A 23,302-nucleotide genomic window follows, 5' to 3' on the forward strand; every position below is an offset into this window, starting at 1 on the left:
CGGCCCTCCAGCTCAGGGAGTGGGGGTGCTCCTGGTCTCGGGGTGTGCCGGGCAGCCCTCCCCCCGGGGCTCCAGCTCAGGCAGTGGGGACAATCAAACGAGAACCCCAGGTGAGAAGGCTCTGGCCCCAGGTGGCTGTTCGGGCTGGAGAAGGACGTGCAGAAGACGGACGTCCACTACCGCTCCGTGACGGGGGAGGGCATCTTCAACTGGCGGTTCACCTTCACCTTGGACTACCTGGCGGCAGAGCACGTGTGTGTCTTGAGCGAGAAGGTAACATGCCCAGGCTTCCCAGGTGGCACAGTGGTAAAGAATCCACCTGCTGATGCAGGAGAGACAGGTTCGATCCCTGGGGTTGGGAAGATCCCCTGGAGGAGGAAATGGCAACCCACTCCAGTATTCTCGCCTGGAGGATCTCGTGGACAGAGGAGCCTGGCGGGCTACAGCCCATGGGGTTGCAAAGAGTCGGACACAACTGAGTGACCGAGCACATAGCCAACAGGCCGGAGGTGGGGTGGGGGCTGAGACATGCTCCTCCCCCCACCCAGAGCCTGCGAGTTGCACGGAGACACTTGGAATGTGGCCTTGGGTAGAAACCCTCCTGCCACTCATCCTCCTCCATGGCCATCCCATCGCTGCTGGGTGGCGAGAGGCTCAGTGGCCGTGAACTCTCATGAGCCAGGCCGGTAATACATGCTCTGCCACCCTCCAGGACTACATATGGAGCCTGGACCCCACAGTGACGAAGTTCCCAGCCCGGCTCATCATCCAAGTCTGGGACAACAATATCATCTCCACGGATGACTTTCTAGGTGAGACCCTGGTGCGGGGCCTGCAGCCACGGGGCAGGGAAGTGCCTTCTCGCTGACGACCTTTCTCTGGGTTCAGGGGTCCTGGAGCTGGACTTGTCGGACATGCCCCTCCCGGCCCCGCACTCCAGGCTGTGCTCTGTGAGGATGCTGGAGGCTGACCCCAAGTGGCCCCACTTCCTCCAGCACAAGCACTCGTCCCTCTTTAAGATGAAGAATGTGGCTGGCTGGTGGCCTTGCCAGGTTCTCGATGGTGGCAAATGGCGCTTGTCGGTAGGAGCTGGGGCAGGTGCCTGTTGCCTGGGTTACAGGGCTGACTGCTGAGCCCCACTGTTTGGTTGCTAAGTCCTGTCCAACTGTTTGCGACTCCATGGACTATATAGCCCACCAAGCTCCTGTGTCCATGGGATTTCCCAGCGAGAATACTGGAGTGGGTTGCCATTTCCTTCTTCAGAGGATCTTCCCGACCCAGGGGTTGAACCCGTCTCCCGCCTTGGTGGGTGAATTCTTTACCTCCGAGCCTGGGAAGCCCACCGTACCACATAAGCTGGCTCTAACAGAATTCTAGGGGCCTGCGCTGAACCCCTTTTCCCTTCTGAACCCTGGAAGAGGCAGGTTCTTGTTCCTGCTGTCTGAATTCAGTGCCCCCACAACCCATGGTGTTTCTAGGGTAAAGTGAAGATGACCCTGGAGATACTGACAGAAAAGGAAGCCTTAATCAAGGCGGCAGGACGAGGCCAGTCAGAACCCAACCAATACCCTACACTCCATCCTCCCCTGTAAGGGTCCCGCAGGGTAAAGGCACTGAGGCTGTCTTCCTGGTTCAAAAAGCTGAGTTGCTGGGCCTGGCAGTTTGTGTGGGGTGGTGTTGGGGAGGGGGCTGAGAAGTAGAGAGGGATACCTAACCCACCCCCCAACTCCAACTCAATGCTCAGTTATAACCAGGGGAGTGCAGCTGCAGGGAGAGAGGGGTGGCAGAAGCAGAGCTGCTTTTTTTCAACTGAAAGCCCTTTTGCTCTGGGTTACTTGACCTGAAGGTTCCCTCTGCCCTCTTCCCTTCTCTGCCAACCCTGCTCCCGGACAGACGCACCCACACCCTGTTCATGTGGTTCCGGTCACCCATTGGGAAATTCATCCGTGTGGTCTGGAGGCGCTACCGCTTCAGAATCATAGCCACCGCCATCATACTGCTCATAGGGCTTCTCTTGTTCAACTTTATCTATTCGGCTCCGGTGAGGGACAAGCCTGGGGGACAGGGGCGAAGGTGCCATGCCTCTTGGATGACGTGAGAGCGCGTTTTTGGGCTGCTACTTCAGGCTGACTGTTGCTTGTTCTCTCTAGAACTATTTGGCCATGAGCTGGATCAAACCAGAACTTCGGCTGAATGCCCCCATTCAACTATACGCCAATATTATCAATGCGCCAAACATCAGTAGCACCAACTCTTCCAACCTCACCACTCCCCAGCAGAGCCTGAAACCTACAACGGCCCTTAGGCTGAAACACCTCCAGGGACACGTGACGCACCTGCGGGATATTCTTCCAGAACTTCTGGCCCCACAAAACTAATCCCCCCACATCTGCCAGGCTGGGCTCCTGGCCCACTGACAGCCCTAGCCTTCAGCTTCCTACCAGTTCCTTATTTCTGGGGACTTGGAATAGTCTGGCCATTCTGTTCAGAAACCACTTCCAACAAGCAGGGCAGAGCTGTAATTTTCCACTGAAATAAAGAGCATTTGTAACAGAGAGGCACCTTGTATCTGGGTGGTTGACACCACCACAGGTAAGGCCAGCCTCTGGGACAAGACCCAGAAGGGCGGGAAGCACCTCTTTGAGCCTCCAGGGCTCATCCACTTTGTGGGCCTCAGGTTGGAGGAAACAGAAGGCCAGGGCATCCGTGAGGAGAGATGGCTCCTGGAGCGTAAGGCCGCTGCCCTCCTCCGTCACGTGGCCAGGTGGCCCCCTCGCCCTGGGATACAGCTGGTACTCCAGGGCCCAGAGCAACGTTGGGCTCCACTCACGACAGGAAGGCTGCCCCAGGGGCTCAGCTGGTAAAGAATCTGCCTGCAATGTGGGAGACCTGGGTGCGATCCCTGGGTTGGGAAGATCCCCTGGAGAAGGGAACTGGCATGTTTCTAGAACAGAAGGCAAGAACCAAAGCAAAAGCTACAACGCTAGTCAGACCTCACACATGTTGCTCTGAGGCTGGCCCCGAGTCGGGGGCTGGGGGTAGTATACCATCTTTCATGTCTTCTCGCCTTCCTCAGAGCCTTGAAAAATTCCTGAGCTAGAATCACACAAAAGCCACAAGTGTGGTCTCCTCAATGCTGAGATCCCCCTCCTGTACCCCCATTCGGGCCAGTTCATGAGCCCACCCTTGTGCCCCCAACATAGGCGTCTATCCAATCTCCCCTGGAGCTCGAAAACACAAAACAGCCATCTGCTTCCTCAGTTTCAAAGAAACTGGTCTGAAGGCCAAGCCCTGGCGTGTGGGGGAGGTCAGGAGGCCCCACTGTCACCCCACCTGCAGGAGAGACCTACAGCTCATGGGAAGGATGCAAGAAAGCCAAAGACAACAGAAATCACCCCCTGCCACCCACCGGCCGAGGGGACCCCCCCTTGCCTTCTGCACTGAGCAGAGGGCTCTCCCATCCCAGAAGGGCAAGGGTGGATGGGCTGAAGGTTTAGCCGAACCCACCCCTAGAAGGAAGGCCACACAGAAGGTCATGTTTGGTTTTCATCAGCCACATTAAGACTCCCTCGGGCTACAGAAGCACGGGGCTAGGAGAGCTGAGTCCAGACCCTCCAGGGAGAGCCCATGTGTCAGCAACAGAATCAGGGCAGACAGGTGAGCAGCGCCCGACTCCTCGCCAGGTAAGGCAGTGGCATCAGGGCTGACCCAGAGAGGAGGGTGCTCAGGCTCTGCTGCTCAAACAACACTGAACTCTTGCAGGCACAGGTGACGGGGATCCACTGCTCCCAGGTTTATAACCGCCATTTCTTATCACTTAAGAAAGGGAAGCAAGAGTTCCTCTTTGGGGAGCAGCCAAACTGAGGCTATAGTAGAAAGGCTCCTTACATCTTGACACTCTAAGCAGGATTCCAAAAGTTATGAACACAAAACACGCAGCCAAGCAGGCTCTGGAGCATCCGGAAACATCTCCATGTCCTCAGGTCACATGGTAGAGGTTGCTTTCAGTGTCAAAACGTGGAGTGGTTTCACAGTTAGTCCCACAGCACCCGTGACGTCTCCCAAGCGTCTCTTGACTTCACACACCTGACCGGGGGCCTAAAGGGGCCTAACTGGGAGTATCATGAACACACCAACAGAACCAAGATCCATCGTCAGGAACAAAGGCCAGAGCGGCAAACCCCTGCAGAATGCCCCCTCCCCATGGCCACCTAATGAGGGTCAGTGACACCCGAGTGTGTCCTGCAGTCCCAAGCCCTAACGGACAGGCAGCCAGGTGTCTTTTCCAGCTCAGCTTGCATCTGCAGAGAATGATGGAAGGAGGGAGAGGCAGGGAAGAGATTTCCATCCAGATTTCCAATAAAAGTGCCTCAGGTGGACAGGGGCTTGGACAGAAAGCAAAAACCAGCGGCTGGCTGGCCAGAAGGTGTGAGGAGTCACCAGTTTCTAGTCTTTGAAGACTTACAAGTGAAGCCCAAGGGCCCTGTGAGCCCAACAGCAAGGCAGCCTGGGCTCGGTAACTACTTCCAGTGGTTCTGGCATCACGGCGGCCCAGGCTCTCGCCAGCCCTCTTCACTCCCAAGTGGCAGGACCTTGGGGAAAGGCACGTCGCAGCAGCGTCACCCGGGGGAGGCTTCCTGAGCCAGAGCTGGCTGTCCTCACAGGTGACGGGGGGAGCCAGCATCCCTGCCCGCACAGCTCCAGTGACAGACCCGCATCCCTGACCAGGTGCTGGAGATAGGAAGGCCCACCCGGCCGGGTGGGTAGGTCAGCGCGGCTCCTCCCACACCGCCTACGGGACAGTCACACAGGTCGCGGTTTCGGGGGGCCACTCAGTAGAAACGCTTCCGACTCTGGTCCTGCCATTTGTTGTAGAGTATGATCCCGATGACAATGGCGAAGACGGAAAACACCAGAGAGAAAAAGACGATGAGAAAGAGGGCCAGGCCGCTGAGGGGAGGCAGCGGGGCTGTCACTGAGGAAGCAAGAGAGAAGCAGGTCAGAAGGAGGGGGCCGCTCGGGGAGGGACCGACCGGCTGAGAGCTGTTCCAGTTTCTGGGAGCCGGAGCTGCAGTACACCCTTTTCACATGCCAAAATTTAAACCCTAAGCAGCACTGAACTGCTCATTGGTAACGTGGAGACCAGTGAGAGAGCAGGGGCCAGTGCCCCAGGTGCCCTGGAGAAGAACACAGAGGTGAGGCAGGCCCCACTGCTGGGCTCCACGGCCCCCCGACCCCCAGCAGCCTTCAACCCCCTGGCCAGCCATGGGGCCCTCTCCCGGGACTTCTGTGCTCACTCTCAGGCAGCTTCATGTTGTCCACTGAGGGCAGGAAGACGTCCCGATGCAGCTTCTCCTCTTCTGGGGTTCTCTCCACCGTCAGCTCAAACAGCTTCAGGGAAATGACATCATGGTTGTCTAAAGACAGAGAGAATGACAAAGGGATGGCTCAAGGCGCCCTGAGAAGAATGTCCTGGTTCAAGCTTCTAGTCCACAGCTAACAGAGAGTGACCTGGGAAAAAACCAAAAAACAGCACACCACCAAAACCTGTTTCTCACCTAAAAATAAGGTCAGGGAACAGGGAATATTCTGCATTATCCTATGTATATAGTTTTCATCAAGGAGCATGCATTACCTACATAAATTTATTTATTTTATTTTTGGCTGTGCTGGGTCTTTGCTGCTGCACGGGCTTCTCACTGCAGCGGCTTCTCCTGTTTTGGAGCACGGGCTCTAGAGCACAGGCTTCAGCAGTTGCGGCGTACGGGTTTAAGATGCTCCACAGCACGTGGGACCTTCCTGGATCAGGGACTGAAGCTGTGTCTCCTGCACTGGCAGGTGGATTCTTTACCACTGAGCCACAAGGGAAGCCCCTATATAATTTCAAAATTGAGAGATAATACAAGAGCTAAGCCCCAATCACAGGTAAAACCTTTCAGGAGACACAGCAGCCCTGCAGCTTCCCTTTAACATGGGCTACACACGTGACCGAAAGAGGAGTAGGCCGCACAGCAGCTGTTTAACGGGCCGTGAGCAGGGCACAGCTACTGGCCTGGAGCACACTTCCCTTCTGGACTGTGGCTAGCTCTTCCCAGTTCCTGTGACTATGACCCTCAATCTCACTACTAATTACCAGAGAAGGATGAAGGAGTTAGGGGCTCAATTTTTTTTCTCTCCCTTTTTAAAGTAATGTTATAAACTCACAGATTCAAACATATTTGATGTGTTTCAATCACTGTGGATGGTGACTGCAGCCATGAAATCAAAAGACGTTTGCTCTTTGGAAGAAAAGCTATGACAAACCTGGACAGCTTATTAAAAAGCAAGCTATGGTTTTTCCAGCAATCATGTATGGATGTAAGAGCTGGACCATACGGAAGGCTGAGCACCAAAGAATTAATGCTTTTGAATTGTGGTGCTGGAGAAGACTCTTGAGATTCCCTTGGACAAGGAGCTCAAACCAGTCAATCCTAAAGGAAAACAGTACTGAATATTCATTGTAAGAACTGATGCTGAAGTTTGGCCACGTGATGTGACGTGCCAACTCACTGGAAAAGACTCTGATACTGGGAAAGATTGAGGGCAGGAGGAGAAGGGGGCAGCCAAGGATGAGATGGTTGGATGGCATCACTGACTCAATGGACATGAATTTGGGTAAAGTCCGGGAGTTGGTGATAGACAGGGAGGCCTGGAGTGCTGCACGCCATGGGGTCGCAAAGAGTCGGACATGACTGAGCGATTAAACTGAACTGAACTGAAGGATGAGATAGTTGGATGGCATCACTGACTCAATGGACAGGAGTTTGAGCGAACTTTGAGACAGTGAAGGTCAGGGAAGCCTGGTGTGCTACAATCCATGGGGTGGCAAGGAATCGGACATGACTGGACAACTGAACAACAAAATACACTGAAGCTGAACCTCTTACTGATGCTCAACTCAAACCAACTTTACCCAGGGGGAGCCTATTCAAGTTGACTCCTGAGTCCTTTAACATGAACCGACAAGTTTTTGATATCTTCTTTGCTTTTCTGGGAAGTTTTTGGCTTGTATTTGCTACCTTATACCTGGCATCAGACACATTCTCCAGGAAGCTTTTATTCTTGTGAGTGGGAACTGGTATTAAGAGGCCACAAATATGAGTGCAGAGGTACTCAGTGCTCCTAGGTTGTTACCGCGGACGGGACTTCTTGCCATCTCTATTATTAGGATGACATTTACAGCTGTTTGGGCTCTTAGAATCTTTAGCAGATAAAACCAGGTTAAAAAAAAACAAAACTGGATTTACCTTCAATTAGAAAAAATGTTTTCTGTGCCAGGACTGAGATTAAACAACAGGACAGCCCACATTTTCTCCTGGCAACAACGGGCCGAGACCGAGTAGACGCTGCCCGTTTCAGATGGGCGTTTGCCTTTCTGTTTTGGCACAAGAAAGTTCCATTTCATACCAGCTTCATTCACAATGCACTATATTAATCAAAAGAACCAAAAGTTTCTTTACCTCAAAAGACGTCATGATTGAGGCTTAGGGACATAAAAGAGAAACTTTGGAAACAAGTAGGTAGAAAATCCAGAGAAGATACAAGAGCCTGGTTCTGCTAATGTCACATAAGTCAAGTAAGGCAGGAGTTTCAAGGTAACCGGTCAAATGAGCTCAAGAGAAGACAGAGCAAACACACAGAGCAAAGAAACAGAGGGGGCTTTCATGAGAGGAGGGCCGTGGCAGAGACACAGGTCCGAACGCAGCATTCGCCACGGCTGGTAATTTACAGAGGCGTCTGCACACACAACATAGCCAAAAGTCGAGCACAGGGTCAAGACTCCGTGCTCCCAATGCAGAGGACGCAGGTTCGATCCCTCATTGGGGAACTGAAATCCCACATGTCTTTGGGCAACTAAGCCCAAGAGCCACAGCTACCGAGCTTGCAAGCTCTGTAGTCCACACGCCACAACAAGAGAAGCCCCAATGCAGCGCAACTATAAATAAATAAATAAAATGTAGGTTTTATTAAAAAAAAAAAAAATCTGAGCACAAGAGTTTGGGGGTCAGTCAAGGAGAAGCTTTGCAAGGAGAAGGGGACGTCAGCATATCGGGTGAAAGGACTTGCCTGCAGAAACAGGCGCAAGAAAAAGGAGAGCACAGACTGGAAGCACCGGCTTGATGAAGAGGCGAGCACTGCCTGCTGATAGCAGCAAACCTCTCCCAGACACAACTGTGCGAGACGACCCCAGGCCTGGGCAATCTGGGCTCTACGCACAAGAATGCAAGAAGGGGGGCACTCGTGGGCACCTGCTTGCCAGAGCTCTGCCCAGGTGGCTCTCACGCCCGGGCCTGTCTAGTGAGACATGACCCGAGTTAGGGCCAGTAAGGAGCGCGCAGGGCAGTACCTGAGAGATCACCCGTGATGGACGAGGTGCCAAAGTAGTAGCCCCGGGGCAGGCGGACTCCCGGCACCTCTATGCAGTCCCTCCACTCGTGCTTGCCGTCGACGTCCATCATGACCTACAACACAGAGGCGGGGGCGGGGGGCAAGTCAGGGCCGGGCTCCGGCAGCGGAGCGAGACAGCCTGCACCGCCGCCGGGCGATGCCCGGAACAGGGACTCACCGTCAGGTGCCTCTTGACGTAGCGGATCACAAGGAAGGTATCGTAATGGAGGTTGCGGACGATGGCTGTGCAGCCCCCCAGCTCTGTAGGCCGCCCATCCCGCTCGTGATCATAGCTGAGAGAGCCATTGTTCACCATGGCTGAGATGTAGGGGAACACCCGCTGGGAAGGCAGGGGAGGCAAAGCAGAGGGTGGTGACGAAGCGCTCACAGGAACGCCTGTGCAAACAGTGACGGGACTTCTGCACACAAAGCTGAGCTGTTCACGACAGACCGGACGACCACTCTGCCTTGTCACTAGCAGCCTCCGAGAGCCTACGCTCAGAGGGTCACTCGAGGAAGAAGGCCCAGAAGTGACTGACCTCAGTACCTGCCTCCAGGAATCCTCCTCCCATCTGGGATGGGTCCGAAATGGCCCCTCTGACACTCTGGGGTCTGACTGGAATCCTCCCAGAGATCAGCACTTGGCACTTACATTCCACCCAAGACTGGTTTCCTTCTTATTTGTATGTGCACGTGTGCTAAGCTGTTACAGTCATGTCCGACTCTTTCCAATCCTCGGGACTGTAGCCCAGAGGCTCCTCTGTCCATAGATTTCTCCAGGCATGAATACTGGAGTGGGTTAATATGCCCTTTTCCAGGGGATCTTCCTGATCCAGGGATTGAACCCGAGTCTCCTGTGACTCCTGCATCACAGGCTAATTCTTTACCACTGAGCCCCTGGGGAAGCCCCTATGTGTATGTAGGTATGTGTGTATATATACACATACATACAAATACGTATCACCAACTGCCATGTAAACTTCTTGAAAAATCATTTATTATGCGTCTTTGTATGTGTCCACCATAGCTCCACCTCTTCCCCTACAAGGGCAAGTACTAGGTTGGCCAAAAAGTTTTAATTTTCCATTAACAGCTTATGGACAAACTCGAATGAACTTTTTGGCCAACCTAATATTTGGCGCACCCAAGTATTCTGTTTGAAAATACCTGTTCGCTCAGGGAACTCTTTCCATTTAGGATAGCACCTTTCAAATTCTAACATTCTATAAGCACATGATGTGAAGTGGATCAGGACCCAGAAAGGACAGTGCCAGAACCAAGTGGCCTGGTGGTATTCTCCAGCCACAGGTGACTATCTTCAGTCAAAAGACCTTCTGGCCCTTCACTACACACACCTTCTCCCAATAATACTCCGTGGGCAAGGTTCTCCTACTGCAAGTGTCCCCAGAGCCCACCCATCTTCCCACCTACTTCGGAGACCCTCTCTCTCCAGTAGCCCTTGTGGAGCAAATTCTTCCTTAGAAATGACAAGCTAACCATTTCATAACAAGCCTGGGGCTAAGGCAGTGAAGAGAGAGCCAGGGTGATGAAAGGACAGGACACACGAGACATGCCACTTCTCTGGGGAGTTCCTCGTTGTTCTAGACAATCAACATGCAAGATGAAGATGCAGGCGGAACTGGAGACTGGTGACTCTGGAGACAATGGCCACACGGACTGTGAATAGTCGCAAATGCTGGAGGGGCACACAAGGGAATCAGGGATGGCCACAGTGAGTCAAGAATCGAGTACCTGGACTCCTGGAGAATACCGCCTCTTCTGGGCCTGAGAGGGTTCAGCAGGTTATTATAAAAACAAGACAGGGCACAGAAGACAGGAGACCAAGTCAGAAAGAAACATCTGTGCAAGAGCTATGACCCAGCTGCAGTGAAAGAGTACCAATCTCAATCCCCAAACTAATCTCAATCCCCAAATAGAATTTCAGGGTCCACGGAGGGCATTCCACAAGTCCTCAGACCCCTCAAAATTATAGGCAAAAATAACTGTAGGCAAAAAAACTACACGAGCAGGTGCTTGTACATTTTCTAAGGAGAAGGTCTGCTGCCATCATCAGATTCTCAAGGGGGTCCATTAGGAAGACCTCTCTAACACGCACAGGGTCCTAAACTTTCAGAACTTTACAAAAACACCCAGCATCACATTCTGTAAGCAGCCCTCACTTATGTCTCTGACAGTCCAAAGGTCAGGCCATGAGTTTGTCTATGCCCAGATGACAGTACTTCTGCAGCAAGGAGAGAGACAAGGGTGATAAATATGGCTAGATTCTTCCAAACTCAAGATGTCCTTTACTGCCTAGGATCTCAGGCTATACCTCTTGCCCAGAAGACAAAAATCCCACCACTTGAGAGACTATCAAATTAACTCTAATCCAAAGGGATCATTTACCCTCTAATTGAGCCTTATGGACATATATCTCCAAACAGTTATTGTTATTCTAACCTACAACATGTGGGCAAGAAAAAGCTCCGTGGGAATGTTGCAGCAGGACAGATTTAGAAAAGTCACAAGGTTCAAGGGTGCTTAGCTTTGCTCCAAAAAAACTGCTACAGTTCTCAGCACCAGCAATAAGAGATACCTACACAAGCTCAGTTTAGCTCTGCCCTACTGTGGCCCAAGGGGTAGAACCCAAAGCATTCCTTTCTCTAATACTCGGTATGCACCTAGTATGAGCCAGGCACTGTCCCCGACACTGGATGCTCAATGGGAAATAAGACAGGCAGACGTCTGCTCTCATGGAGCTGACATTAGAGGGGAGGAGACATAAATCAATCTTGTCGTTCAATTGCTCAGTCAGGTCCGACTCTTTGCGACCCCATGGACTGTGGCACACCAGGCTTCCCTGTCCTTCTGTATCTCCCAGAGTTTGCTCAAACCCATCTCCAGAGTTGATGATGCCATCCAACCATCTCATCTTCTGTCGCCCTCTTCTCCTCTTGCTCTCAATCTTTCCCAGCAGCAGGGTCTTTTCCAGTGAGTTGGTTCTTCACATTACATGGCCGAAGGATTGGAGCTTCAGCATCAGTCCTTCCAGTGAATATTCAGGGTTGATTTCCTTTAGGGTGGACAGGTTTAATCTTCTTGCTATCCAAGGGACTCTCAAGAGTCTTCTCCAGCACCACAGTTCGAAAGCATCAATTCTTTGCCACTCAGCTTTCTTTATGGTCCAACTATCACATCCATACATGACTACTGGAAAAACCATAACTTTGACTATATGGACCTTTGTTGACAAAGTGATGTCTCTGCTTTTTAAAATGCTGTCTAGGTTGGTCATAACTTTTCTTCCAAGGAGTAATCATCTTTTAATTTCATGGCTGCAGTCACCATCTGCAGTGATTTTGGAGCCCAAGAAAATAAAGTCTGTCACTGTTTGAGACAGTGATAAATACTGATGAAAATAAAATAGGAAATACGATACAGAGGAGAAATATACCTGAGGAGACAACATCTGAACTGAGACCAAGCAGTTAGAGGGAATCCACCAAGAAATCTGAGGGCTGAAGAAGCATGAGGTTAGCATCTTCAGAACTAAGAGTGTCTGCAATTCAATGAGTGAAGAACAGGCTGGTGGGAGCTGAGGCAGGAGCCAGACCACACTGGGCCTTACAGGGCACAGTAAGGGTCTTGGGGGAGCCTCAGACCAGCTCCCCAGATGTTCTCTTATACCACCGGTGGCCTATGTACAGGACTACACAAGGAACGAAATGAATCACTGGATGATTAAACTGCTGGAAAACTACTCTTCTACAACTATCATTTAGGACAAAGGAATTATGAATGAGTTGTCAGCAGTTTACAGAAATGGGTTTCGGACGAAGTGCATAACTTCAATGAACAATGAGGGAAAAGAAGGGATTGAAAATGCACTCGGGAGCTCTGGTGATCCCAAGGCTTGCTTGATGTATCAACCCCAGTACCTGGGATCAGAAGTTTAAGTTGTAACTTTTGAGGGAGTGCTGAGAACAGTGATCCTTAACCAAAGGGTCCCAAGGCTGGTGAGGCACCCTTTTTTTACCACCAGCCAAAGGTCAGCTGGGCCTCACCATGACCTGGGGGAGCTTTTCAACTGTGCATACATGAGGGAACTACAGTCAGAGAGCCTCATTCAGCAGGTTTAGAATGAGGCATGCGACTATGTCTTTTTTAAAAGGCAGGACTTCCCTCGTGGTCCAGCGGTTGAGAAGCTGCCTCCCAAAGCACGGGACACAGGTTTGATCTCTGGTTGGGGAACTAAGATCCCACAGCCTTGGGGTAACAACTAGAGAGCCTGTGTGCCGCTACTAAGACCTGATGTAGTTAATTAATAATAATAATAAAAAAAGGCACTATGGATGATTGGGATGTGCCAGGAGAATTTAAGAAATATAGCACTAGACAGAAGCCTACAGCTTCAAAGCTGGAATCTGTCCACTTCAGCAACTCATGGCTTGGCCTTCAACTTGACACCTCACATTACCCGTAAGTCTTTAAATGCCACTTTAACTTCTATGCCCAGTCAGGAGTTCTTGAAGGGTTTCCTGGGTACCCACTAATTTCACATAGAAGCTAAGTTTCCTTCCTTGGAAAGCAGCCTATATTCAGCCAGAACCAAAGGCAGGAGAGTCACCCTGACTGGGCAAAGGTAGCAGTTTCATTCCTCTTTGAAAAGCCACAAAAAATTAGGAGCTCCTGCCTGCTGTCGAAATGGTGGTTGTCTGAAGAGTGGGGACGTGCTTTTAACTTTTCGTGCTACAAGTTACTATTGTACCTTCAGCACACCTTGAATGAAAAGAGACTCATGGACTTGTGAATCCTATGCTAAAACCCCACAGGTGCAAAGCACACTCGCTGTGACTCACTAGGTAGAGGAAGGGGCACACACAGCCCTCTGGAGTCAGGGAGGCCTGGGTTCTCACTGCAGGCGCCCCACTCCTGCCTGTGTGACCACGGAGATCCTGTTTCTGCACTGTACGCAGGCAGGCCAACACACAGCTCCCAGGGCTCACATGAAGATGACGTGAGACACGCGGCGTGTTTAGCACAGTGCCCGGCACTCAAACGGGGGTCAAGAGACATTCATTCAAAGACTAAGTGAATTTCTAGACCTAAACACTGTGCTCACATGTAAACACAAAACCAAACATATGTTTTTTAGAGCAGTAATTCCCAGACCACTGGCTGTTATGGACCACTAAAAATCTCCAAACACATAACACATTCTGAGGATTAATAGGTTTGCTTTTTCTTGATTTTTTTTTTTTTGCCTATTAAATATGTTAAAATACAATAACTGTATTAAAATACAATGACAAGACAGCCATCTAAAATAAACATCAGTTTTAAAAAGAACATTTTAAATGAAAAAAAAAGAAATATTTCATAATAAATAACAAAACATTTCACATTTATGAGAAGTCACTTCACTGTTCCTACTGTCAAACCAGGGAAGCTCTGTTACCAACCAACACAAGTCTATGAACCAGCATCCAGGAGTCACTCTCAGAGCAGGTTTACCAACCTAAACCGCACTGCACTTGAGCAAGCTGACCAGGTCTGCTCTCTGGAACCTAGGTGTGAAGACAAGGATGGGAGGGGAGAGGGAGAGCACGCAGCCGCAGCAGCACTGCCGAGACATCTGCAAATGTCCCCAGGGACGTCACTTAGCACTGTGAACACAAATAGCCAGCACTTTCTGAGAGCTTACCCTGTGCCTAAGAGGCACGTCTGAACCTTCACTGCTACACACCGTTACGGCAGCACGGGAATGCTGTGCTGTAAACTCTCAGTGTATCCAACTCTTTGCAACCCTATGAACAGACTATAGCCCACCAGGCTCCTCTGTCCATGGGATTTCCCAGGCAAGAATACTGGAGTGGGTTGCCATTTCCACCTCCAGAGGATCTTCCCAACCCACGGATCCAACTCTTGTCTCCTCCGTCCCCTGCACTGCAGGTGGATTCTTTACCACTGAACCACTGGGAAAGCTCAGTATACGAATGCTCTTGTTAATGAGGAGATAGTTCAACTCTGTCGAAGAGATCTTGTCTACAGTTCTACTTTGGGGAACCCAGGAACCTCCTGAAATTGCATGTAAAATCTTATTGTATTCAACTGTAGCAGAAATACATTTCTACTACATTTCTCAGCCTCAATCCCTAATGACATCTGAGAGCTGGCCAATATTCCTGGGACCTAATTTCCAAAGGAGTGTCTCTTAGAAAACACTGCCTCGCCAAGGATTGAGAAAAAACAAACAAACCCCACTAAATCACATCCAAATAGTATAACGAGAGAATTTACAAAGTTATAGAGTTCTTTTAATAATGTAAAAATTCTTTCCACCAACAATGAAGAGATCAAGAAGGATCAGCATTTCCATCAACATAAAGATTGGAGGGACTGTGTTGTTAAATTCACTGTACATTATTGCTTATTCCAGTTTCAAAAGAGGACAAACAATCATTACGTTGAAAAAATATGGGAAGCACCTCAAACTCGATTTCCAAGCTGGCCTGATCTGAGAAGAGCAGTGAGCTGCTCATGCCACTCGCCAATCAGCTGTTTCTGCGTCCAAGGGTCCTTTATGCTAGCTATATATGGGACTCACCTAGAGATGTTTGAAAAGCTTAAGCTGCCCATCAGACTCTCTGAGCTTGGGGTCTGGAGAGCAGTAGCTTTAAATGCTTTGCAGATAATTCCAAGGGCAGTTGCAGCTGAGGCAGAAAAGAAGTCCCAATTTTAACCACCTGAAACTGATATTTTTGGTTAACATCTACTCTCCTCACAAAACAAGGCCCATCAGATCTGCCCTCTTAAGCAGAATGACTCCTGACTGATGGTGAAATGGAAGCTAAGAGAGCGTGAATGATTTATTTCTGGGAGAAACAGAGAGCCATGTGTAAAACTCTAGTCAAGCCCTAAAGCCCACGTGTGTTTCAGATGCATTTCTAACCACCGCTATTTCCTCAGCGGGACTGCAAACCCTTCTCACGATGGCCCCCTCAATTAAGGTCCTTTAGTGCACTTACCCCCTAAACCTGTAGCTCCAGACTCCTGATAGGCACACCACCCTTCAGAACTCGCTCCACCGTGTGCGTGGTAACGGTGAGTCACCTACACTCAAATAGCTCTGCTGCTGGTCTAGACAGTCACGTCACCAGCCACCCGAGGAGACACTGCTCAGTCACAGTGGCCCATGAACGCGCTTGGGACAGAAGAGCGTTAGCAACAAAGAACACAAGGTGAAGGGCGGCCTTGGAACACGGGGAGACTTAGGGCCCTCTTTTTCTCTCTAGCCTCATCTCTCTCTCACCCCGCCTTTTCCCCTTCACATTCACTGTCCCTTCTCTAACTTTAACACATTAACATATGCTATTCTATCTGCATCTAATCTGATCTAATTCTGCAGATTTCAAAGTTTTATCACTTCCTGGAGGAAGTCCCCCCCCCCCCCGTGAGATGCTCCTGCCAGGTCTTCCAAGAGCACCTCCGCAGAGCCCCCATCAGTACGCTCACATGCCAGGGCTGCTGAGCGCGAGGGCCACGCGGATCTCGCTCACTGATCCCGGGCTGGGCACCTCAACAGTGGCTGACGTCTGGCAGACTGAAGAAGAGCTCAGAATCGACACTGAGAAGCAAGTCTCTAACTGATCCACAACGAAAGGTTCCCCTTGTAACTCAGGTCTCACTTTCCACCCCCTTTAAGCCAAACTCTCTATGGAAATGTGAAAAACTGCTGAATCTGGGTGCTGCATAGACAATGATCTGTTCATCCTTTTTTTTTTTTTTTTTAATACGTTTGAAATTTTTCATAAAGAACTTTTTGGGGAAAAACTAAGTTCTGCTTCCATTTCTAATCGTGCCTTTCTTGCTAAATATTATTTAGTGAGAGGATACCCAGCAACAACATGTACTAATCATTTTCCCACAATCTGCTGGCAGAGTCACCAGGCAGAGAAAGCACACAGGCCTGCTGCTGGTATAAGCAAGTACTAGAGAACCCTATGGTCAGCTAACGAAACGCAGGATGCTTCTGCTAACAGCCAGACTGCTGTTGCTGTTGCTGGTTAGTCACTAAGTGGTTTCTGACTCTAAGTCTTCACTAAGTCTTTCTGACTGCAGCCCGCCAGACTCCTCTGTCCATGTGATTTCCCAGGCAAGAATACTGGAGTGGGCTGCCATTTCCTCTTCTGGGTGGTCTTTCCAACCCAGGGATTGAACCCATGTCTCCTGCATTGGCAGGCAGATTCTTTACCACTGAGCTACCAGGGAAGTCAACTGGATCCTCTAACAGGTTTCAACAAAATGCGGAGATTTCATAAATTTCTTTTTACAGCCTTTCCTAGAGGAAAGGTCTGCGAAGAGGAAGAAGAAAAGGATACTGGCAACGGGGGGAGCAGCTGCAGAAGAGAGCGCAGCGGCGACACAGGATGCCAGGGGCGCGGAGGCACACAGGTCAGCTCGCTCCGGCCTAGGAGCCACAGCACCACCTGGCCACGCGTGCTCGAGTCTAGTGGCTCCCAATGGGCGGGAGAGAGGACACTGATTAACACTGAAAAGCCCTCATCACGAGGATCACGCCCAAGACTGTGCACCATGAACAACTCTCTTCTAGAAAAAAAAAAAAAAAAACTGACACAGACATTAACTCTTGAAGTGCAACAGACGAAGAAAATAGAACCAAATCCCTCATGTCCTCTTCCGTGTTCCCGCCTGAACAACATTCCTAAGGCAAAGGGTTTTGGGATCAGTTTAGTGTGGCTGACCTAAGCTATGACACAGGCCATTACCTCTTGCTGCTTCTCCTCATTGGGATAGGTGTCTACAAATACTCCCAGCCCCACAAATTTGTCCATGTTTCCAAACACAGGCCCTAGAGAGAGAGAACAGATGATGAACAATAGTGAAACCAAGCCAAGAGTTGGTAAAGGAATAATACATCACTGTGATGGAGGAAAAAGTGAGATTCAAAAGACCCCCAGGCGTCCCTTTAAGATGAGGAAACAGCTGTAGAAACACCCCGTGAAGGGCTCAGCCTGTAACAAGCATTCAGTAAGCACCTGCAGTTGTTTGGCATTAAAGGGGAGAGAGAGAAGGCCAGCGTCTCCTTGCTTAGCACTCTAGCTGCTCCCTGATTTGACCTGGTTGCTAAGGTGCCCCTGAAGAATTCTGCTTCAACAAACACTTGTTGATAACTATGCCCCCGAGTGAACTGAATTCCCAAGTTTCTGCTTCTAATTGCAGAAGAGATCAGGTCAGATCAGGCTCAGTTTGTCATGTACTTGCAGCAGAGCCTCCCATACAAAAAAGAAAAACAGCTAACTCTTCTTCTTTCTCTTGACTCAAGAGTTCTGCGATGGGTCTCTACTTGGGCCCAGGAGAAACCAGTATGCCCAGCGTCAGTATTTGGGAGGGCCGGTGCTTTCCTTCAGCCAATTGGGCCGCGAAGTTTCAAAGAGAAAGGGGAAGTAAGCAATAAACAAGAAACCATCCCAGGATGAGTCAAGGTCAGCTGCTTTTAGGGTTCAGACCCCATTCTAAAGACTAGACAGGCCAGCGTTCATCCAAACATCAAGGGAGAGGGAACACCGCTGGCACTGCGAAGTCGTGCCCGTCTCATGAAGAGGACGTGAAAAAGCAGGCCTGTCACACGCCCACAAGAGCAGCCCAGGGTCCCAGTACCTGGCTGCATCCGATCCTTCGTGTACCAGATGGCCAAGCCATCCCCGTGCAGGTTCTTCTTCCCTTGCCCGTGGATTCGGAAGTGCACCTGCAACTCCCAGTCTCTCAGGAAACACGGCTAAAGGGAAAGAGACGCTGCAATCAAAGAGGAGCCTGAGACACCAGGCCTCGGGCCCTCATCCACGGCCTACAGATTTGGAAAACACAAACGCGGGGGACGCGAGGCTAAGATGTAGAACCAAAATTTAAGACTTGCTAAGGGTTTGTGTAGTAAAATTAAACAGATTGAGCCATTTATCTGTATGCAGTATTTAATATGAAAAGTGAACACACCTCCCAATCAGCGTCACCATCTCCCAACAGAAACTTGGAAAAGACGAGAGAACTTCATGTTAGACTACTGTGATCCTATACCCACCCAGCAAAAGATCTCAGCGTCCAGGGTAGAGGTGGCTGAATTAATATTGATCTGCAATTATGATCACCCCTCTGAGAGAAAGACTCTTAACAAGCTGGGATCTCAAGAAAGGTCAAAGCCTCATTCATTACAAAAGAAAAAGATAAGCTAGGTCATCATGCAAAGGTCTCCAGGAATAATTAACATCTGCTACAAACAACTCTAATTAGCTAGACTTGGCCCTATGCCAAGCTGAGGGGCAACCCAGAGTTCCCATGAGAAAGGATGAGCTATGCCCCCAACCAGTGTCAGGCCCTCAGCCAAGGAGCAGAAATCCACCAAAGGAGACACCCCCAGCCCCACCACAGAGACAGCCTCTGGTGGAAAAACAGGAAGGAGTTGGATACTAAACAGACTCCTGTTTTTGTTTTGAACTTTGTATCAAAACCTTGGTGGGGGGGAAGTAGAGACAGAATAAGTGGATAATTCAGTGTTCTAAATAGTTGAACACTTTCAAAGAGAAACTAGAGTAGGTATTTGGTTTAGAGAGGCTCCTGGTTAAGCTTCACTGTGAAAAACGAGGGGAACGAAGAGCAGATAGGCCAGTTCAGGCAAAGGCCCTCCATGTAGACTGTTCAAAAACAAAGAAAAAAACCCAGTAGATTGCTCTGGCTCTTGAGCAACAATTATTTCCAGCTTCCATTTTCCATTTCTGGTAAATCCTCTGAAAGTACTAGTATTAGTACATGGTCAAAATAAAAGGGCTGTGGACACTTCTGAGTTCACCCAAAGAACCTTGAAATCTCCAATAGCTTCCCCTCCTCTGATAAGCCAAGCCCCCAGTTGTCATCTTGGGTTCTCATCTTTCTCATTTCAGGGCAAGAGTGAAATTCAGTGGCAGGAAGCTGCCCCCATAGCCAGTGGTTAAGTATTACGCCTCTGGGAAGACACTGGGCCAAGAGGCGTCAGACGCTCTTGCCCTTGGCCTCGTGTAGCACAATGCTATACAGCCCTGCTCGGGGGTATGTCTAACAGTGGGTCTCAAACTTTGCTGCACGTCAGATTCACCTAGGGAGCTTTTAAAAATCCAAGTGTCCAAGATGTACCCATTCTAATTAAATTAGCATCTCTGGGGGTGGGACCCAGCCACCAACTCCAAAAGACAACCAAATTGGAGCACTACTGCTCAAACAAATCCATCCTATTCAAATAACTCAGAAACAATGCTAAAGCTCACTCTGTCAGTCAGGTAACAAAAAATGTAGGTAACAGAGAATCTGAAAAAGAGCAAGATAACTAGATCCTAGACTAGAATCACTGCTACATAAAAGTGTTACATAGAGACAGCTAGCAAGATAACAGCAAAGCATCAAGCCTTGGACAAAATCATTTACAATCCATAGACCTGTATCAGTGACTCTTGTAACAGACATGTAACAAACAACAGCGCATTTCTGTAACCATCTTAACTTTCCAAGGCTTTTTCATGTCTATTTCCTTATTTTATTCTCACAGTAACCCTAGTGGGCAAGTAGAACCAATATGATGAAGCTCATTTGACAGTTGGAGAAACTGAAAACTGCTGCTGCTGCTGCTAAGTCGCTTCAGTCGTGTCCGACTCTGTGCGACCCCATAGATAGCAGCCCACCAGGCTCCCCCGTCCCTGGGATTCTCCAGGCAAGAACACTGGAGTGGGTTGCCATTTCCTTCTCCAATGCATGAAAGTGAAAAGTGAAAGGGAAGTCGTGCAGTCGTGTCCGACTCTTCGCGACCCCATAGACTGCAGCCCACCAGGCTCCTCCTTCCATGGGATTTTCCAGGCAAGAGTACTGGAGTGGGGTACCATTGCCTTCTCCAAACTGGAAACTGAGAGAGGATAAATAATTGCCAGGGCTCACAGAGGCTCTGTGAGACCACTAGATTGAGAACTCAAGTCTTTCAGCTGCCAGCCCTCCACCTCTTCTATCCGAACACACTGCCCTGTATTCCGTCCAGGAATGAGCTCAGCACTGCAATCTGGGTTAAGGGGCCAGAGTGTACAAATAGCTCACATAGAAACTTCTTGTCTCTCTGCTTCTTCAGAATTTTCTGCTGCATAAAATAAGCAGGAACAAGAAACTGTTCCTTTTTCTGAGATGCACTTATCCACAACCAATGGTAAAAACCATGGGATAGTAAGTTCTTAGCCTCTGAGAACCCAAAAGAAAGTATTCAAGAATGCCAAGGTCACTCCCCAAAGTAAAGTGATCATAACAGATTTGCAAAGAGCCCTGGAAACCGAAAAGAAAGCATCATCTTACACTTGTACAAAATCACAGTGCAGCCACACCAGGAATACTGCATTCACTTCTTGCCGCCATACCTCAAGGAAGACAATGTCGCTAGAAAAGGCCCAGAGAAGGACAAATAAAATGACCAAGGGCTCAAAGTGGCTTTTACATGAAAATAAAATTTAAAATTCAACTCAAAAGGAAATAATAAGGGTGTGGTGGGGGGAAGGGGGTCAGGGATACTGGGATGAAAGTGTAGGATAAATTTAAGAGTAGTTTTTTGTTTTATAAAGCAAAGTAATTAAATGTGACTTGACTTATTCACCTCCAAAGTAACACTATCAGGTCAATCAGGAACTAAAGACATTTCAGAAAACTGAATCAAAACCAATTATTTGCTATAATTAGGGGAAGAGAGATCATCTCCCTAAATATCTGATTTCAATATGAACGTCATCATAACTTCTGAAATGAAAATACTTCATATTCACAGAAGACAGAATATGTGGGGGTGGGGGGCGGGGACTGAGAATAAGTCAGTATGCCACTGAACTTTCCTTAGTACTTTTTGGGTCACCAACACAGGAGGGAGAAAGATTCTTACCACCCGGTTCCACAGGGCACCCTGTTTACTTTGCATATCCGGGGTAAGGCGGATATACTGGGTCATCACCATGGCATTGCCCATCAGATTCCACAGGGAGGAACTGCTTGTGCCCACACCTACGGGGAGGAAGTAGATCAGTTCATTCTCTTCAACCCCAACCCATCTGGAAACCTGCCATGGACCCTCTGAAAGCTGGAGTCATCCTTCTTCCCCTTCAGGTCCCACCTCCTGTCACTCATTAAACCTTAACTCTTTACCACCTTTCTTCTTTTCACAAATACTTTCTCAGGTGAAGACCCTAGAGCACATCAGAGCTGTCACTTCATCCATGCCACAGTAACCATTGCTCAGATTCATTCTTCCCCATTTTATATGTGAGTAAACTTTAGCACCATGAAAGAAAAAATTTCCCCAGTTACACCAAAAAGAGCTTGACTCTCTGGGGCTCTAGGGCTTAATCACATTCTTTCTTTGAAGGAGAAGCTACTTTCCCCCTTACCTCAGATTATCAGCCCCTTGCAAGTGAGAACTCTGTGTCTGTTACCCACAGTATTAGCAAGGAGAAGGCACTGGAGACATCCTCTAAGTGAATAAGCGATCACCCTTAGCAGCAGAGTATACTCTCTTATGCTTTGAGTTTTTGTTTGTATGCTGTCCCCATATCCTCCAGGAGGGAAACAAATTAAGCCATCTGCACTGATTTGGTCCTCTTTGCAGCTAACCATGTAAATTTGCTGGTCGATGCGTTGTGCCTAGTGGCCTATGTACACGAAACACACCAAAGCTAACCAGCCTTTCATCAGTAGGGCTCCCGGACTGGAGAAGAACAGGTGTCTTAATTGACAACAGAATTTTATCTTCTCAGTGCGGCCAAGTTCTACCCCAGTTCTGCTTCATGCTTTATTTCTCGCACATCCACAGCTCCATCAGGAGCCCAGCTCACTGCTAGTGGCCCTCAATCATGGTCCACCGTTCGCAGTTCTCTCCCCTGCCCACATTCCACCTGTCCATCTCTAAGTCCCCTTCATCCACGCCCGGCGCTAGTGGCATCTGAGAACCCTGCTTCGACCTGCTGGAAACTTCCAGGACTAATTCCGAGGGGTGGAGAGAGAGAAAGCTGACCCCTGCTCTTAGGATCCGTGGCTCCCGAACACAGCGAGAGTCCCCAGGGGCTCCCACCCACCGCCGCCAGCTTCCTCGGGGTCACGAAGCCCTTCGCCGCCCCCACCTCTACGGACAAGCTCAGGTCCCGAAGCCCTCCCCGTGCACGACCACCTCGCCCCCGGCGCCTCACCCTGGTAGGGCTTCGACAGCGAGTGCTCCCGTTTCAAGTACTCGAACGTTTGACCCGCCCCGACTTGCCGTGGCCCCTGCCCAGACCCTAGCAAAAGGAGAAGGAGCAACATCCTGGAAACTTCCCGCGCCGACAAACGCCGCCGCCACCGCCGCCACCACCCAAAGGGTCCCAGGGCCACCGCCATCTTTCCCACCGCCGTCCCTTCATTAAAAGCCCGCCCCGTCCTCCAAGCCATTGGTCCGTGGGACCATCTGCTTCACGTCCTATTGGCTCTCATGTAATCCCCGCCCCCGCAGGTGAGACTTTCACCGATTGGCTGGCTTGAGTACCAGTTGCCTTGCCAACTCGCCTGGACTCCCTTACGCTTTCGCATTTATCCTGAGTGCCACTAGGCCTCCTGGCATACATAGTGATTTCCATTTTGTGTCTGCGTTCTGGAGTAAATTTAAGGAGATAAGATGTTTCTTCCAGTCCCCACGCAAACCTTCTAGCCTCACTGCCACTCACTCACTCACTCCTGACTGTACAGAAGTACCAATCAAGAGACTATAGAACTGAAAGGAGAAATAGAGAAATTTACAACTCAAGGAGCTGGAAAATTATCAAATTTATAAGAGGCTTGA

General features: G+C 49.7%; 2 protein-coding genes across 4 annotated transcripts in view; one reads left to right on the plus strand and one right to left on the minus strand.

The window, feature by feature from the left end:
- The window catches only part of FER1L5 (fer-1 like family member 5), a 52,481-nt gene extending 49,977 nt beyond the window's left edge, over nt 1-2,504 (plus strand). The window contains exons 48-53 of the mRNA XM_040267594.1: nt 132-273; nt 713-812; nt 889-1,082; nt 1,479-1,588; nt 1,894-2,041; nt 2,151-2,504. Of these exons, the coding sequence (XP_040123528.1) occupies nt 132-273; nt 713-812; nt 889-1,082; nt 1,479-1,588; nt 1,894-2,041; nt 2,151-2,378 (922 nt within the window). The 3' untranslated portion in view covers nt 2,379-2,504. The remainder of the gene's footprint in view (nt 1-131; nt 274-712; nt 813-888; nt 1,083-1,478; nt 1,589-1,893; nt 2,042-2,150) is intronic.
- Nucleotides 2,505-3,533: 1,029 nt separating this feature from the next.
- Nucleotides 3,534-22,883, minus strand: LMAN2L (lectin, mannose binding 2 like). Of its 3 annotated transcripts, XM_040267595.1 has the most exons (9): nt 22,677-22,881; nt 21,380-21,498; nt 18,109-18,226; nt 17,217-17,299; nt 10,180-10,212; nt 8,606-8,767; nt 8,387-8,501; nt 5,298-5,417; nt 3,534-4,975 (listed from the first exon to the last, which is right to left on the minus strand). In XM_040267595.1, exons 1-9 carry the CDS (start codon nt 22,861-22,863, stop codon nt 4,833-4,835), a joined length of 1,080 nt encoding a protein of 359 aa, XP_040123529.1. In that variant the 5' UTR covers nt 22,864-22,881; the 3' UTR covers nt 3,534-4,832. The 3 variants fall into 3 exon arrangements, with proteins under 3 accessions (XP_040123529.1, XP_040123530.1, XP_040123532.1); XM_040267596.1 differs by lacking the exon at nt 10,180-10,212; XM_040267598.1 differs by lacking the exons at nt 10,180-10,212; nt 17,217-17,299 and having other exon boundaries at nt 22,677-22,883.
- Between the last annotated feature and the right edge of the window lie 419 nt (nt 22,884-23,302).

Source organism: Oryx dammah, unplaced genomic scaffold (genome assembly GCF_014754425.2).
Source record: "Oryx dammah isolate SB20612 unplaced genomic scaffold, SCBI_Odam_1.1 HiC_scaffold_25, whole genome shotgun sequence".
Taxonomy (NCBI): Eukaryota; Metazoa; Chordata; class Mammalia; order Artiodactyla; family Bovidae; genus Oryx; species Oryx dammah.

Bases quoted from the DNA above. Each gene is read 5' to 3' on its own strand.
- LMAN2L (XM_040267595.1), bottom strand. From the start codon at position 22,863: ATGGCGGTGGCCCTGGGACCCTTTGGGTGGTGGCGGCGGTGGCGGCGG. The intron at 17,300-18,108 runs GTACTGGGACCC...CTCTCTCTCTAG, and splicing joins GAAGGATCGGATGCAGCCAG to GGCCTGTGTTTGGAAACATG. The intron at 8,502-8,605 runs GTGAGTCCCTGT...TCTGTGTTGTAG, and splicing joins ACGTCAAGAGGCACCTGACG to GTCATGATGGACGTCGACGG.